General features: G+C 42.1%; 2 protein-coding genes across 2 annotated transcripts in view; one reads left to right on the top strand and one right to left on the bottom strand.

The window, feature by feature from the left end:
• Nucleotides 1-17,026, bottom strand: part of selenoi (selenoprotein I) — a 17,318-nt gene extending 292 nt beyond the window's left edge. The window contains exons 1-9 of the mRNA XM_080022339.1: nucleotides 16,953-17,026; nucleotides 12,676-12,744; nucleotides 11,854-11,962; nucleotides 9,307-9,381; nucleotides 4,612-4,874; nucleotides 4,022-4,130; nucleotides 2,010-2,058; nucleotides 1,735-1,915; nucleotides 960-1,139 (exon numbers count right to left, since the gene is read on the bottom strand). Coding sequence (XP_079878465.1) covers nucleotides 960-1,139; nucleotides 1,735-1,915; nucleotides 2,010-2,058; nucleotides 4,022-4,130; nucleotides 4,612-4,874; nucleotides 9,307-9,381; nucleotides 11,854-11,962; nucleotides 12,676-12,744; nucleotides 16,953-17,009 — 1,092 coding nt within the window. The 5' untranslated portion in view covers nucleotides 17,010-17,026. The remainder of the gene's footprint in view (nucleotides 1-959; nucleotides 1,140-1,734; nucleotides 1,916-2,009; nucleotides 2,059-4,021; nucleotides 4,131-4,611; nucleotides 4,875-9,306; nucleotides 9,382-11,853; nucleotides 11,963-12,675; nucleotides 12,745-16,952) is intronic.
• Nucleotides 17,027-17,455: 429 nt separating this feature from the next.
• Nucleotides 17,456-18,473, top strand: ost4 (oligosaccharyltransferase complex subunit 4 (non-catalytic)). The gene is made up of 3 exons (XM_080024178.1): nucleotides 17,456-17,531; nucleotides 18,094-18,241; nucleotides 18,332-18,473. The coding sequence occupies exon 2, from the start codon at nucleotides 18,095-18,097 to the stop codon at nucleotides 18,206-18,208; it is 114 nt and encodes a 37-aa protein (XP_079880304.1). The 5' UTR covers nucleotides 17,456-17,531; nucleotide 18,094; the 3' UTR covers nucleotides 18,209-18,241; nucleotides 18,332-18,473.
• Nucleotides 18,474-18,480: the final 7 nt, after the last annotated feature.

The following is an 18,480-nucleotide window of genomic DNA, read 5'->3' as shown; positions in this document are numbered from 1 at the left end:
TTTATATATGAACAAAAAAAAGCAGGGGTGAGTGTAACCTTTACTTTCCAACAAAGTAAAATACAGATCTGTGCATCGTTGGCTACTAGTATTGGCTACAAGATTGCATGTACGCAAGAAGTGTGTGTCCATGTGTATCTATTCTAAATCAAACAGAATTTCGTGGACAATCAACCATAGAAACCCTCGAGACGGATTCATTTCTGTTCTTCATGCTTATGATAATTTCTCTTTTCAACAAATTTAAAACGTGGAAGATATTTCATTTTTCAAATGACACTTGATAAAGAGGTTTCATTCATTTTGATGTTGACGTGCGGTGCATTTTTTATGTAAACTGAGTAAGGAGGAGTTTGTATTTGATGTAACGGAAGCCTTCCTCATGCAGTGAGTGTGTGTATGTTCACCACTGACACTCCATAGTGTGTGTGTGTGTGTGTGTGTGTGTGGGTGCGCTCACCAATGACACTCCATAGTGTGTGTGTGTGAGCTCACCACTGACACTCCATAAAGTGTGTGTGTGTGTGTGTGTGTGTGTGTGTGCTCACCACTGACACTCCGTAGTGTATGTGCTCACCACTGCCACTCCGTAGTGTATATGTGTGTGTGTGTGTGTGTGCTCACCACCGACACTACGTAGTGTGTGTGTGCTCACCACCGACACTCCGTAGTGTGTGTGTGTGCTCACCACCGACACTCCGTAGTGTGTGTGTGTGCGCTCACCACCTACACTCCGTAGTGTGTGTGCTCACCACTGACAGTCCGCAGTGTGTGTGCTCACCACTGACAGTCCGCAGTGTGTGTGCTCACCACTGACACTCCGGAGTGTATTTGTGTGTGTGTTCACCACTGACACTACGTAGTGTATTTGTGTATGTTCACGACTGATGCTCCGTAGTGTATGTGTGGTTGTGTCCTCACCACTGACACTCTGTAGTGTAGTGTGTGTGTGTGCTCACCACTGACACTCCATAGTGTATGTGTGCTAATACGACTGCGCTTGTCCACAGGTACAGCAGCAGGGTCTCATTGGCGACCGTGGCGCTCACAGCCAACACCACCACTATCGCCATGGGCAACAGCAGCCAGCTCAGCGCCTGGCAACGTGTGTTGCTCATCTGACACACAATCAGCTTACACTGCAAGGGAAATGAGATTCATTACATAGAAAAAAAATACTAACCAGGGCTTTGCAATGATACACATTTTTGAGGTAAGGACAGCCATGGCATGATGCCTTTTCGGACATGTTTTTATTTTTTTTGTCCGGCCTTCCGGTTGACCATTTCATACAACTTGGCCTTCAAACGTCATTAAAAAGGAGGAGATAACAAAATAAAATGGAGCATGTGTTCATTCCAGTGACAAGCCACAGCGTTTGAGAGTGAACATGATTAAAAACAGCAGTCAGTGACATCTCCTGTTTACCTCACTGGATGAGGGTAGATCGCTCATAAAACAAACCTTGGACTTGTCCTTATGTGCGACGTCTCCAATTCAGTTAAATATCACTAGAATGGCACAGTCAGTCAGCTCAGTCAAACAGCTGTTTTGTTCACATTTTCAAGGTTCCTTGATTATTAGTGAGTCTCTCAATGTGTCACAGTTCATAGTTGACTTCAACAAATAAATAACTTATATTGGCATACAGAACATACGGGACCGTGATGTTGATCAGAGAGAGTGTATCATCGTGTGTGTGTGTGTGTGTGTGTGTGTGTGTGTATGACTCACTGTGACATTGGCAAACGCCGTCCCCACCATGAGGTAGAAGACTCTGGGCTGCAGGTGGATGATGTTGGATGGAGAAAAGACAACCCAGATGGTGGAGAGGAGGAAGAGGAGGACGGGAGAGAAGAAGGGGAGGAAGGCCTCGTACAGGCTGCTGTGCTTCAACGTGTTGCCGCGGTAGGACCTGGAAATGAGACGGTGGCAAGTACGAGAAGGGGGCTGAGGGCGTGTTGCAAAGTAACCAGAAAATATGTGAAAGGGTCTGTGATGCTACTTACTTTAGAACGTTGTAGAGGCTCATGGGAAGAGTCACGGAGAAGGAGCACGCTGGGGACCACCAGAGACGAGATATCAGATGAGGACGTCCTCATTACTTGACTCCCTAAGTCAATGCTTCCCAAAGTGTGTGTGTGTGGGTCAGGAGATTGGTTTATGAGGCTTAGGAGGGTACCTTACGGAGAGTGGAATTAAAATTGATGACTGAATAAATCCTATATTTCTTAATTAAATTCCAGAAACTAAAAGGAACAACAACCAGGGTTCAATGTGGCATTACAAGATGACTTTACGAAAAAAAATAAATTCCATGTGATCTGTATCATCTTTAATTTCAATGTCTAAAGCGAGCGCTCACACACTCACTCACTCTACTGGGTGGGGCTTCCCTTTGATCTCAAAACAGCCTCAGCTCTTCTTGGCATGGATTCCACAAGATGTTGGAATCATTCCTTTGAGTTTCTGGTCCATTTTTGACATGATTGCATCGAGTTATTCCTGCAGATTTGTCAGCTGCACAGTCATGCTGTGAATCTCCCGTTGTATCACATCCCAAAAGTGTTCTATGAGATTCACATCCAGTGACTGGGAAGGAAACTGAAGAACATCGAACTCATTGTCATGTTCATGAAACCAGTTTAGGACGACTTTTTCTTTGTGACATGGAGCATTGTGCTGGAAGTAGGTATTAGAAGATGGGTAATTGTGGTCATGAAGGGATGCAGATGGTCAGCAACAACACTCAAATTCAAGTGATGATTAATTTCTTATAAAACGGAGTGTGCCAAGAAAAAGTTCCCCACACCATTACAACACCGCCACCAGCCTGGACTGTTGACACAAGGCAGGTCAGGTTGATGGATTCATGCTGTTGGTGCGAAATTCTGACTCTACCATCTGGGTGCCTCAGCAAAAATCCAGATTCATCAGACCAGGCTATGTTTGTCCAGTTTTGATGAGCCTGTGCCCACTGCAGCTTCAGCTTTCTGTTCTTGACAGAAGTGGAAGCTGACGTGGTCTCCTGCTGTTGTAGTTCATCCACCTCAAGGTTCCAGGTGTTGTGCATTCTGAGATTTTTTCCCCTGAGTTTTCTTCGCACCACAATTTTACAGAGTGTTATCTGAGTTACCGTAGCCTTTCTGCAGCTCCAACCAGTTTGACCATCTCATCAACAAGATGTTTCCGTCCGCAGAACTGCCACTCACTGGATGTTTTTGAGTAAACTCGAGACTGTTGCGTGTAAAAATCCCAGGAGATAAGCAACTACAGAAATACTCAAATACTGGCACCAACAATCATGCCACAGTTGAAAACACTGACATCACACATCACACACACACACCCCCCCTCCATTCTGATGGTTGATGTGAACATTAACTGAAGCTGCTGACCAGTAGCTGCATGATTTTACACATTGTACTGCTGCCACACAATTGGCTGATTAGATAATGGCATGAATAAGTAGGTGTACAGGTGTTCCTAATAAAGAGCTTCTCAGTGGGAAGCAATAGACAATAGGAATGTGATCTGTTATCAGTGTCTATTTCCAACTACACTGGATTAAAATAAAAATTTCCCTGAATAACCTAAAATTCTATTACGTAACGATTTGAATAACAAAACCAGGGGGAATATCCCAGGTTTCCAAAGATCAACAATTTTTTCCAAGGACTTCTCAAGCACTCCAGCACAAAGGGTGCTATATTAAAGGTATCCCAGTACTTACATTTCTGAGGACAAAATTTAAGAACTTCAAGGACCTGGTAAGAACCCTGTACAGCTTAAAGGAACAGGTTCAATTGTTTAAGTGAACAAACTATTTATTTTATTGCTCAAAGTATGATAGATAAATGAAAACTTGGATGTTCATTGGCCAATCTTTTTTTGTACTCTGAAAGGAGGAACCTAACAATAAAAGCTTTTGAAAAATTAATAAAAATGTCTTTCGGTAAAAATCATTTTAGAGACAAGAGGTCAAATGGACTTAAAGGCAAAACGACCAATGACAGCTCACCTATGATCATAATGGTGAACAGGTCTCTGTAGAGGATGTGCCACAGGATGGGACTGTACCACGTTTCCACGCCAACCACAGCGGTGATGATGTACACTATGGAGATGGTCTGGCAAGAGATGGAACCAAAGACAGCAGAATTACTCTCCAATGTCAATCACACTGAAGCGATAAACTACTCCAAGCCTCGGAAACTGACATCGAAAAACACAAAACACCACATTTCAACATGACCTACAAAATAGCCTAATGTGTAAAGATTCACAACAGTGACAAGTTGAGTTTTAGCCTAGTCACACAATCTGCATTTCCCCTAACACTTTTCCTTATGATAGCTCAAATTTTGAGTTATTTTTTAGTATCTTCTCTTTTGCCAGGTTTTGGAAAATACACAATATGGTAAGAAAGAACACCACCTAAAAATGATCTCCTGGTCTTGCTGACAACTACAGGTTTTTGTCAAAGTTACAAATTTCTCTTTATTTTGTATTTATTAATTATATATTAATAGGTGGAAGCACAAAATTAACACCATTATGTTCCTTTAACCTTCAAATGATAAGATTCCAAAAGCGGTAAACAGTCCTCACCACTTGGCTGATGTCGTATCCCCAGGGCAGGAACAGTATCCCGGTGTTGTACTTCTCCCAGTGGGACAGGATGAAGGAGAACAGCACCACCCACAGGATGTAGTACAGCGTCACCACACCCACGCCGCTCTCACCCTGGCCGAATATCGAGTAGACAGTGGCCACGAAGAAAATGCAGGCCCAACTGTCCAAGCCGTGGTCAAACAACTCCCCCAGTGGTGTGGAGGAGTTGGTGCGCCGCGCTTGCTTCCCATCTACACCGTCTATAAAACAGAAAGAGAAACAGGATTAGATGGCAGGCCGAGGAGAGCCAGCATGTTTATCAAATTCCAACATTTCTTTAACGACTTTTGTGATGTTGTTTAACTGATGTTGAACATGATATATTCAATTGTCGTTTTCCAACCATAACAAAAATACACATTTGAGTATTTTTCGGGCTTATAGAGCTTGTGCGTAATCACCGGGTGTCATGACATTTCACTGCATATATGTACGACCGTATGTGTATGTATGTGACAAATAATCTCTTGAACTTGAACAAGAGATGTCATAGTTAACCGTTTAAGGCTCAGGAAATTCCTAATTTGTATAGAGTTAGAAATATACGATTAGAACCTGCGGTATTATAATTGGTCTTGAAAATGTGACCTGGATTTAGAGCATTAAACAGAATAAAAACAAACGCCTTTCCCCTAGATAGGCCCTGTCAGAAATTTGGGGGAACTTAACTGCTCCACCAAATCAAACTCCCCAGGATCAAGCTACGACAGGGGGGGAAATAAAAAATAAAAACCATCTGCACTTTCAAACGCATGAAAGTCTATTTGAATTCACTTTATTTTGATTTATCTACTTATTCACAGATTTAAATTAGATCCGGCGAGATAACCATCTTTGCACGAGTCAACCATGAAAAACAAATTACTGTGGGAGGCTGGTAAAATTAGAGCAGTCTCCTAAAAATGCCAAGCATGAACAACAGTTTTCAGATGATCCCTGTTGTTTAGAGAGAGGGTGAGAGTGTGTCTGGGATATTTTTATTTATGACTGTATAAGGCACACGGACACCACTTGTAAGAAATTTGAGGATCATCACGGGGACAATTTGTGGTCAAAAAATTGGGTTCCAGCCTGCTGGAACCATATTGTATTTGCCCAGGTTTTTATTAAATAAAACCCCTATTTATCCTTGTCCTTGTCATTATTATTCTTCAGCCTTTTTGAATAGGCTATTTGCGGACCTTAAGATACTCGATAATTCACAAAACTTCACACTCGTCAGTCCCGGTGTTGCATTTGATATTCTATTGGTCCCGTGCATGGGTGTGGCAAAATGCCTGCCCACGCCCTCTGGAAATAAACATTTTTAAATCAAACCAATTAACTTTCCCCCCCCCACAAAAACTCATGGAATTTGGTACACAAATTATATTGCTGTATGACCTAAACCAAACAGGAAGTCAGTCGTATTTAATTAAAGGTGCAAATTTTGTCACTTTTTGGTCTATTTGGGTCATTTTTATGTTTTGTACTTTCGCCAACTGCTTCTTGCCGATTTATCGCATCGAATTCAAACTTGCGTCCCACCGACACTTGCACGTCGAGGACGTTTATCGCTTTTTGCAGCTTTAATTATTAATATTGTTATTATTCTCCTTGGCATTTTTCAGGCTAAAAGTGACTAAACACGACAATTGCTGAACCCCAGACATAGCTGAGGTCTGGTTAGAACTGGGACGCCTCGTGATTCAAGTTTGATCCATATCTAGATTTGGAGCAGGAATTTGTGGAAAAACCGACAAATCTACTGGAAGTTGCCGAACTTGAACGTTGAAGATCGCCGATATGACAACAGTCTAAAACTTACGGTCGGTGGTGGAGTGAAATGAGATTGTGGAGTGGATTACTTTGTGACATCATCATCCAATTTGTTATATATGTGCAAATTATGGTTCTGGGCCAGGTGCGGGGTGTACACGCCATCGGTTTGTAGTGGTTGCAAACTGCGCGCGTGTGTGTGTGTGTGTGTGTGTATTGTCTTACCTGCTTGACATTGGCAGGGCTTTTCGTTTGATTTTTTATATCTTTTGCCCTTGCTGTAAATAAAGGCATTCTGTTAGCATCTAAACGGTGTTAGATGCGGTGTTGAGTCCCTCCTTATTTTGCAGCATTTGAGCCAATCCTAACAGAGGCCGTGAAAAACATTGGGGTGTTTGTGTCCTCACACATGGAGTTTGCTTTCAGCGCCAGAGCATCGGGTCTGGATCGTGTCTTTTTTTTTTTAGTCCAAAAAGTTTATCAAGTTGATGAAGTGTCTAGGAGGGAAATGCAGTGTTTAGGCCATTTGAATGGAACCGTGTTGTTGGGAACTTCCACATGGAGTGGAGTCGCAGGAGTCGTCGCCGTGTCATTAGCCGATGCTGCATTCAATGGGAACTCTGAAGATTGTAACTTGTTTTAGTTGTAATGATGATGTAGAGACGAGCGACATCACTAACTGATGCTATGTTGCATGGCAACTCGAAAATTTGTAACTGCTGTCGAACAAAGTGATGGTGCATTTTACGGGAACTCAGAAAACTGTAATTCGTATCCAACACGACTAACATGGACCTCGTGTAATGTTGCCCTGCAGTTTTATTTTGTTCTGTTTTTAAAACTGCGTTGGGCATTGATGGTACTAGAAAATCAAAAATCCAGCCTCGACCTCACCCCACAAGCATAAATAGTTACTTATGAATATTATATAAGCATATATATCTATATACAGTGGGGGAAATAATTATTTGATCCCTCCCCCGGTCTATAATTTTAGTAGTAATTTTTGGTAGGTTGATTATAACAGTGAGAGAGAGAATATCAAAAAGAAAATCCAGAAAATCACATTAAATAAAATATATAAATGATTTTGCATTTCATTGAGTGAAATAAGTATTTGATCCCCTATCAAAACATGACTTAGTACTTGGTGGAGAAACCCTTGTTGGAAAGTATAGAGGGCAGACATTTCTTGTAGTTGATTACCAGGTTTGCACATTTTTGGACCACTCCTCTTTGCAGATCCTCTCCAAATCTTTAAGGTTTTGAGGCTGTCGCTTGGCAACTCCAAGCTTCAGCTCCCGCCACAGATTTCCTATAGGATTAAGGTCCAGAGACTGGCCAGGCCACTCCATGACCTTAATTTGCTTCTTCTTGAGCCACTCCTTTGTTGCCTTGTATGTTTTTGGTCATTGTCATGCTGGAAAACCCATCCACCACCCATTTTTAGTGTCCTGGCTGAGAGAAGGAGGTTGTCACCCAGGATTTCACGGTACATGGCCGCATCCATCCTCGATGCGGTGAAGTCGACCTGTCCCCTTAGCAGAGAAACACCCCCAAAGCATAATGCTTCCACCTCCATGCTTGACGGTGGGGATGGTGTTCTTGGGGTCATAGTCAGAATTCCTCTTCCTCCAAACACAGCGAGTCACATTGATACCAAAGAGCTCGATTTTGGTCTCATCAGACCACATCACCTTCTCCCAAGCATTCTCTGAATCATTCAGGTGTTCATTGGCAAACTTCAGACGGCCTGTACATGTCCCTTCTTGAGCAGGGGAACTTTACGGGCGCTGCAGGATTTTAATCTATTACGGCGTAGTGTGTTACCAATGGTTTTCTTGGTGACTGTGGTTCCAGCTGCCTTGAGATCATTAAGCTCCCCCTGTGTAGTTCTGGGCTGATCCCTCACCTTTCTCATGATCATTGATACCCCACGAGGTGAGATCTTGCGTGGAGCCCCAGACCGAGGGAGATTGACGGTCATTTTGTGTTTCTTCCATTTTCGAATAATCACGCTAACAGTTGTCTTCTTCTCACCCAGCTTCTTGCCAATAGTCTTGTAGCCCATTCCGGCCTTGTGCAGCGCTACAATCTTGTCCCTGATGTCCTTAAACAGCTCTTTGGTCTTGCCCATGATGGAGAGGTTGGAGTCTGATTGATTGATTCTGTGGACAGGTGTCTTGTATACAGGTAACAAGTTGAGACAGGTGTCTTTTATACAGGTAACAAATTGAGATTAGGAGTACTTTCTTAAAGCGAGAGGACTAATCTGTGGGAGCCAGAATTCTTTATGGTTGGTAGGGGATCAAATACTTATTTCACTTAATGAAATGCAAAATTATTTATATATATTTTTTTATGTGATTTTCTTTTTGATATTCTGTCTCTCACTCTTATAATAAACCTGCCAACGATTACCACTAAAATTATAGACTGTTCATTTCTTTGTCAGTGGGCAAACTTACAAAATTTGTGAGGGATCAAATAATTATTTCCCCCACTGAATCTATCTATATAAAAAAATAATACTTTTAATTACAGTGAATCTCAACAAATTCATATTTTTCATACGCAGACGACATCTTGTGTAAAAATAAGTAATTTCAGAGATTATTTCGGACTGCTTTCAGTTTACTTTACTAATATTTTCACATCGACTCCCTGTGACAAGAGAACACAGTGTTTTAACGGACTGTATAAACATCTACAGCACATGACGGATCTGCTTCCTGCTTCACTTATCTTCCAAGGACAAAACAGGACTGAGGGAAATCTTCAAGAGCACATAATTTTAATCAAAGCAGCCAGAGTTCCACCACAGATGCAATACAAAAAGCCAACACCACAATGTTGTCATGGGTTGGGACTCACCAAGCGTGTAGGCTAGGAAGTTAAAGAGCCCTGCAGTCACCCACACCCAGCTGGGCACATGTTGATGTCCTTCGGCTGACACAAACACACAGACACAGAGACACAGAGAGAGAGAGAGAGAGAGAGAGGACAGAAATATGGAGATTGAAGTGAGCATACTTGAAGGACTGCTTGAAACAATACCACTGTTAAATACATTATTTATAAATCTCGAAGCTGCATTAACCATAGAGGATCAGGTTGTGTGTTTTAATGTGATCAGTTGGCCATAAACCTTGAGCCACGTGGAGATTGTTTTTTCAGTTGCCAGTGGACTTTGTTCCCCATTAAAAACAAAGCACATTCAGATACGTCTGTGTCTCCCTGACCTTTTAACAATAAACGTGTGTGAGTGGAAGATTTGGACCCTTTTCACAGCTGATATTTTAATGTCATGGACGGATAAACACAGCAGAAGTGAATAACATTAATTATATTACATTACATTTAGCAGACAATTGATTCAATTGATTTATCCAAAGCGACTTACAATTATTCAAACACACGACGGACGCAGCCATCAGGAGCAATTAGGGGTTAAGTGTCTTGCTCAAGGACACTGCAGCATGCTAGCAGGAGGAGCCTGGGATCAAACCAGCAACCTTTAGATTACTAGACGACCAGCTCTACCTCCTGAGCTACCATTCCCAATTACGGGTCTGATCTTGCCTCGGTCTAGACCTCTGTATCCGCCTACTCCACCGAATTGACTCATTCTGCTGGTCTGAAATCATTAAACGAAACAGCAGTTTCTCTGTTGGGGAAAAAAATAAAAAATAAAAGATAGAGATGGGACTGACGTAATTTACTCATCAGATATCGGACTGATGTCGCCGATCTCCGTGCTGAACCAAATTCCATTCCATGGTCTGCCTCCTCGAGAATTCAACTCGGCAATAACCAACCTGTAAAGCGCAATTTAAAGCATGCACAAATAGGAACTCGCAGTTGGAGTTGGGCAATCGGTCACTGATTGAAGCAGACATTCAGCTGTGTTGGTTGATATATGCGCCGCCATAGAGCTACTGGGAGTTGTAGTTCTATTCATGCAGTGCTAGACTGAAACGCATCATCGGATGAGGATTAAAAACTACACAGATATGTCCTTCCGCTTGTTGGTTGCGTAAGTTTAAAACCAAAATAATCCCATATCGGGATTTTGTATTCCTTTTCGCAGCAAGCTCTTCCATGATTGCATCCACTGAAAATCCCTGTTCCACCCAAGCAGCCCCGCCCCTAGCGTGAACGCGGCATAGCTGCCGCATTGACTGCTTGGGCCCGATGTCAACGTCGCCACCATCTTGGAACGGCAAGATCGGCCTGGAAACAAAATCCCAACTAACTAAGGATGTTAATTTATCAACTATCAATAAATTGCTTAAAAGGATTTAATCAATTACGATTTAGTCTTATTGAGAAGAACTGAACAATCTGCGGTCTTGTTATTGTATCAACAGGAGTGTTTGTGGGGCGCAGTGTGTTAAAAAAACAAAAAACAACAATATAATAAATAATACCCAGTAAGGAAGTAGAGTGCTCATGGAACACTAGGGACAGCTGTCGAGAAAAACTCCAGGGGAGCAAGGAGTAGTAGCAGAAGAAGATAGAGGCTTCCGGAATAATGACAAACAACAAACATGGCTGCCCGTAGAAAATGTTATGTTTATTGTTGCTCAACAACTAATGCTGCGTTCAGATCCTGTCCTGACAGCAGGGACACACATTTATTTCTTAAGTGTGAATGGGTATTGAGGTAGCGGATTGTCTGGCCAAGAAATCTTCATAAGGAACGCCTCATGAACCTCGCACTTGGCGCACCTGCAATGTGTGCACAGCAGCTCCGCTGTGCTGCTCCGCTGTGTTGATCGGTTTGCCCAGAGTGGCAAAATTCCTAGAACTGGGTGTCCATGTGCCTTTTTTTTTTTTTTTTTTTATAAATAGCACCTGGCCCTCAAAGTCTCTGCACGGGACTGTTGAGCGGGGAAGCGAGATCTGATCACCAGTGGTTACTCGACAGCTCTGAGTGGATGGGGAGTGAGGGAGCGGAGGCTCCAGTTTCAGAACACGGTAAATTGCACTTACACCGTTTCAATGCTCGGATTTTCCCTGGTGGATTAAAAAAAAACCCATCTGTCATCTATGTCAATCAACGGAGTCAATCGCCGATAAACGATTTAATCGTCGTTTAATCGTTTGCCCAAGCCTAACTTGGTCTATTGCAAAACAAAGAATCTCGATATTATCGTATAGGGACCCAAGTAACGTAATAGCATTGTATCGTGAGACCCGTAGCGGGATCACAGCAGTCGCTACTATGCAAATGTGGCATACGCGTCATTTTCTTTTAAAAATCAATGTTATTTGTCCAGCTTCAAATGGATCTCTTCATCGTCCTCACTCTATGGTTGGAAAATAAAGACAGCCGGCTAACCTGCTCTTCGTTACTGTTGTTTATGAAACGACACACTGACAATATAAACACACATCAAATCAACAGGGCTGACCCACCGGAGGCATAGAAGTCAAAGTCGTAGAAAGCCAACATGAGGAAATTCAAGACCAGGAACATGAAGCCTGTGAACGTGATGAGATTTGGGGCCAGCCAAGTGGGCATGATCTGCGAGGTGGACGAGAGAGATGGTTTGAGACAAAGGAATTCATATCAGTTGAGAAAGCAAACAGGTTCTAAAATCCAGAATTAACTTGGCTGTTAGCACGATGTTTAGAGATGATTTTTTATTTCACCATTATTACACCATTGATCATCACCATTGATCATTGATCCCCATTATAGAGTACCTTTTTACCCATTATTTTTGGTAGAACAGTGCAGGCTTAAACTTAGTTTGATGACCATCTGAACATAATCTATGACACAATCCATTTTTACATCGTACAGTTTTTGTGTGTAAAAAATATATATTTTTTAAATACAGGTCAGTTTGAAATAAATTTCGACGTGTTTGGTTTGGCTATATAATTTTTGTATTGGGGTGTTCTCCAATAGGATCAATCGGGCCCAATATCTCATGCCAGTATCTTTGAAATTTCTATATGCTGTATATCCAACATTTAGTCGTATTAAATAGTAGGAGCTATGTTTCATTTCCCAGCAGAGCTGAGTAGGTCTGGTTAGAAACAGCCTTGTACTACTCTCTACTACAAAACAGATGTGTATATAATTTGAATCACATTACAGACGATCTAACATTAGTGTATCTGAGAGAGAGCGCAATTAGGAAATACTGACAAAACTGTCTAATAAGGCTGTCCTGTTATTGTATCCGAGATGGTTGGAAAACACACACACACACACACCCCCCCACCCACCTTAACGACTGAATTCCAGAACGGGTGCATGACGTAGACAGACAGCGGGTTGGAATCCACTGCACTGTACTGAGGAGATATGAGCAATTTAATGAGTTAGATAGAGCTGAGAAAACAGTTTAAGAAAATAATGTGGCTATAGAAATAGATAAAATAATTTAAAAATCTGAGGAAAAAAACATAAAAATGGAGGATATACAGTCAAAAGTGTGTGAATACAGTTAAGATGGTTATTTCCAAGATTTCGACCTGGCCAATGATTGTCATCAAACCAATCGTCTATGAAAACATTCAACAGTTTAGCCTAAACTTGGGGAAAAAAAAAAAAAATCTTATGCTATTTTTCTACAAACAGCAAGTCACATCTCTCTCACACTGTGGATGCTGGCTCTATAGTCAATGGCCGTTTCTCAGATACAAAGTACGCGAAGTCCGGACTTGCGGACTTGGTAGTTCAGACTTGGCAAGTTCAACTCGGGAGTACAGACTCCCGGGGATGGGAGGACGCAGGACGGTCATTCTGCGAAATGCATTCTGGGATATTTGGCTGTTCCAAGTCCACACAAGTCACCACCGATGCTTCCTCAATAAAATGGGCGGAGCAAGTCCGCATCAAGCCAAGTCTTGGCTTGATGCGGACTTTGAATTGGAACAGTACATGGGCTGCGACTGATGATGTTTCACAAGAACACAAGTACAGACAAGAACACCGATTGAGAAACGGCCAATGTGATGACAACAGTGAGAGTACAGTAAGTTGGATAACAAACAGAGAAAAAAGGGTAATGAACAAAGTGGATAAAATGGATCAAGGCCATGCGCGGGATCATTTTAGTATTGGGTTCGGATATTATGAATCAATGGTCATATTATCCACATTACTAATGATTGTTTCCCAAATATTTCTGGTCTTGAAATATCTTAATAAAGTGGGCGTAGTTGTCCCCAAAAATATGATGAAATTATCAATAATGAGGTATTCCTCTTCAACGTATTGGGATATTTGTCCATCAATATCACCCTATCTTGAGCCATTTAATTAGTGGTTACCCTTGAGCTTTCATACTGTGTCAAACTACATACGCCCATCAGCCACAACATTAAAACTACTGACAGATTAAGTGATTAGGCATATATTAGGGGATATATTAGGCAGCAAGTGAACAGTCTCAAAGTTGACATGTTGGAAGGAGGAAGAATTGGGTAAGTGTAAGGATCTGAGCCACTTTGACAAGGGCCAAATTGTGATGACTGGGGGACTAGGTCAGAGCATCTCCAAAACAGCAGGTCTTGTGGGATGTACCCGGTATGGTTAGTACCTACCAAAAGTGGTCCAAGGAAGCACAACCGGTGAACCGGTGACGAGGTCATTGGTGCCCAAGGCTCATTGATGCCATGGGGAGCAAAGTGTAGCCCTTCTGGTCCGATCCCACAGAAACAGACGACATAAAACTGTAAAACTTGAAAAATAATGTTTTGAGCCGTTCAAAACAATGGGATTGTTCATTTAGAACACGGGTGCCCCCCACTTTTGCGGCTTGTGAGCTACTTTTAAAATGATCAGGTCAAAATGATCTACCTGCATTGAAAAAAAAAAAAATATATATATATATATAGGCCAGTCTGGACAGTAGCTGCTGGTAGCCAGCCTCAAGCAGGCCTCCAGATGATCATCAGTCATGGTGGAACGGGTATTTGGACGTAATAATCTTCATGTCGGAAAAGGCTGACTCGCATAAATAATTACTGCCGAAATAATGCAGTGAAGGAGGTAGCACATTTCCTTATGTTTGGGTAATTTTCCTATGTGAGTAAGTTCCAAAACTGTCCATGAGCCCTGGACTTGAGCTGAATGTCAGCCTGTAGTGTCAACATCTCATTCTCCACCGCAGAGAAGTTCAGGTGAAACAGTGTTGGAACTTTTGATGCGAGGGAATCAACCTCAATATCTTCCCTAAATGGGTAGCACATAAATGTATGATTGGCTCGAGTAAAGCAAAGTCTTGAAACCGTTTGTCAAAGTCTGACAGAAAATTTTCAATCTGATCTGTGTAGTGCGCACTGTCAAGTTGCGCACACGCCTTCCCTTGGGTCTCCAGCGCTGATGTGAGGTTTTGAAAGTTCCCCAAATCATGGCGCATAGTTTGAGAGCATTAACTGAACTGATCATGTTGACCACGGTTTTGTCTTTTTCTTGCAGAATTTTTTTCTTCTTCTTTTTTTTGGAATGGCACATGATCTACCCGCACTACCTTTGTGATCTACCGGTCAATCGTGATCGACGTATTGGGAACCCCTGATGTAGAAGCAGCATGAAGCACCGGCAGCATGGATAATCCATGCGGCACCCGCGCACCCGGCAATTCTGGACTTGCTTGACTCGCGAGCCCGACGGGGAGTGTGGGGGTTTTCCACTGTGCTCCCCACGGTGCAATCCCCAACACTCACAACAATTCACGGCTCACCAAGCGTAAAAAAGTAAATAACTCCTGATTTTGGATTCTAAATCGGATTTGAAATGATCGAATGATACATGGATATTCCTGCCTAAATTTGCAGGCCCACCCCCGTGTCCTGTTCACATCAGAGCCAATTGGAGGTGGAGCTCATTAAGACCTGTCTATTTTCTGGTCATTTGACCCGAGACTGAGACCCGGGTTTTTTCCTTTCCCACTGATGACTAATGCCGGATGTTAGCGGGTGTTACAGGGTTTTTGCTGCTAACGTCTTGGTGCTAGATACCACAGGACACTTTCAGAGGTCTTGTGGAGTCCATGCCTCGACAGGTCAGGGCTGTTTTGGCAACAGTAGGCAGGTGGTTTTAATGTTGTGGCTGATTGGTGTATATTCTGTGTGCAGCATCGGTTATTTCTGCATGGTCCATTTTATACAAGAATTAACTCTGAAACACCCGCATCATATTAGGATACAATAGCTCCATTGGTCTTCATCCTCCCACTCGAGGCTCAGTGCTACTGCTGCTGCCATGAAATGCCTCTCACCTCTCGTGACTCAATGCAGGGTTGTTGTTTTTTTTTTTTACATGCAATAATTCAGCTTTAATGCTACATGGCAGAATTCTTAATTAGGTACGGTAATGGGTTTTCTTCCAAGTTTCCTTTTACAAATGGAATGTGGGCATGACAAAACAACAACAGATGGGGTGCTATAAAGTATGTGTATAAGGAAACGATGTGTGGTAAATTGGTCTTCATAACCCCAAATAAGATTTTGCTTCTTTGGGTCCATATTTCAGACTTCTTGCATCCAACATGGGTTCAATATTAATGGACACGGTCAGTTCAATAATTAAAATGTTGTCTGTCAATAATCTGAAAAGGTCCTTTAGATAATGTAATACAAAGTCACATTATTGCACTTAAAAACATTGAAATAATATTTTTAATATCTTCTATACCAACAAAATAAATTATTAACTTCCATCAACAGTCAGGGTTGTTTAAAACATTGGCCCAAGACCAACCAATACAGTCCTCTGGGCTATACTTTGCAAATTACACACTGGATCAAGTTTCCATAGTTTCCAAAATTAAAAAAAATATGGTGTCTTGTGAGTGTATCACAAGAGAACACCCACCAAAAATGACACGAGCATACAGTATAAGAGTGTGTTCATTATTGTCACCTACAGTGAGATCATTATATTCATGGCTGTATTTTGAATCAGTCTATGAGTGCATTATTTGTCATCAGTTTTCCGGTGTATAATCATCCATGGGGCAATTTATGGCTTATTAATTTAAATTTGGTATCGATCGGATATGTTAGACCCTACCAATCCATCTATGTCTTGATCGATGGACAGATAGGGACACACACTTCATTCATCCCTGGGGGGGGAATTTGCGTAGCTCACAGAAAAACAAACAAAAAATGGCAATACACAATAATCTCGTTAACCTCTGTATCAACAATTCTACACGTAAAATCAGTGAAAGTGTGCATATATAAGTATATTCTGTATGAGTACTGTGTTACACAGGGTCATAAGCAAGGTGGATATTAACAATTACACAGTATCCAACGGTGCCAAAATAATATACTGTTGTATTGTCTTTGGTCAAACTGATCAATGCGACAATAGGTTATAGAGTACTCATAGTAATCTGGTAAATATACACACATATGAGTGCTTGAGCCTCGACCTAAGCAAATCATTAGCCTGTTCGCTGCAGCAGCGCCCTGTGGACCGTGACAGCCAGATGCTAACACGCTGGGTGTAGCTGGCCGCTAGCCGGGCGGCTAGCAGCGCTTACCTTGTATTTGTCGAAGCCCGCCAGCTGCTCCTGTGTGACATACTCATAAAACGCCATGTTGGCGACGGCGGCCACCACCGGCAGGTACTTGAAGGTATTTATCCCCTTTTCTGAGTGCCCACGCACCGCTGCCCTGACGCGGTGTCGCGACACCGTCTCGCTTCAGCTGCGACCGTCCTCGTCACGCCGGGCGCTGTCGACACATTCGGTGCCACTCCCACGGTCACGGCGCGTCACGCTTTAGACTGTGACGCAATACCACGACACCACCTGTGGACGGGAGGATGAACTACACCAATCGATGTACCCTTTTTTATTTTCCGCATCATTGGTCACAAGTCCTCTTTACATTAATAATAATAATAATAATAATAATAATAATAATAATAATAATAATAATAATAATAATAATAATAATAATGTCTCTATGGAATGGATTCTATGCATTTCCGTGGCCGTGGTAAAATGACGTGGCCTCCGCCGCAAACGGAAGCGGAAGTGTGTTGTTCTTTGCCGTGCAGCTGAAAAACTGTCCGCGCCGAGGAAAACCTCCATCGTCAAACCTTCAACAACAACAACGTACGTTTGACTATTTGTCAGTTTCATGCTGTGTTTTTACACTCGGGTGGTTTTGTTCTTTACGCTTTTACAACGCGTTCTGTTTTGGGGTTTTCTCGTCGTTGCATTCCAGAAACATGGAACACTTGGCTAGCTATACAGTGTTAGCCTAATGGGTGATTATAGATGAAGATAACCTGATATGAAATGCAAAATTCACCAAAACAATACCAAAAAGGTACAGTAGTTCAATTATAGGTTATTATACCAGGGCGCTGAACATGACAAGTGATTTTACTTAACGCTAATTTAAGTATATTTTTATTTAAATAGAAGTGGCAATGTGATACTATAGCTAGAATGATCCTGTGTTAAGGTATTTGTACTTTTACTTCAATATCTGAGTGCTTCTTCTACCACTAGGGATGTACATCACTGCAATGGTTGTGTTGCCTGTAGGGGTGCACTGATAACATACCGATCCAATACCCATATGAACATTTAGTTACAATAATATTGGCATCCATTATTTGAGGTTTTTTGTTTTTCGTTGGTAAATTTTAGTGTGCTCTCCTCTTTGCAGCATGGTGACCGACGTGCAGCTGGCCATATTTGCCAACATGCTTGGCGTGTCATTGTTCCTACTGGTTGTGTTATACCACTATGTTGCTGTCAACAACCCTAAGAAACAGGACTAGAGTACTCCACCATGCCCCACTATCAATGGAGAGGTAAGCTTCCTTTTTTTAAAAAAAACATCACCCTAGCATGATTGACTTTGTGCAAAACTAGTATTCCCAGTGCTTCCCTTCTGCCCACAGGTGTGAGGTCGGATCCAGTGCCACCGCCGTGAAGACAACATTCCCCTATCGACGACTGTCCCTTTTTGTCTGAGCGATGACTTCATTTATGGTTTCACTTGTACAGGAGTGTTTTTTCTAATAAATGCCAGAGTGAGATTCATTTGTAT

Source organism: Zeus faber (genome assembly GCF_960531495.2).
Source record: "Zeus faber genome assembly, chromosome: 2".
NCBI classification, from domain to species: Eukaryota; Metazoa; Chordata; class Actinopteri; order Zeiformes; family Zeidae; genus Zeus; species Zeus faber.
The sequence above is the reverse complement of the archived record's forward strand: the minus strand, read 5'-3'. Positions and strand labels throughout refer to the sequence as shown.

What these genes read in the sequence shown, in the direction of transcription:
- ost4 (XM_080024178.1), top strand. Translation starts at nt 18,095, where the DNA reads ATGGTGACCGACGTGCAGCTGGCCATATTTGCCAACATGCTTGGCGTG.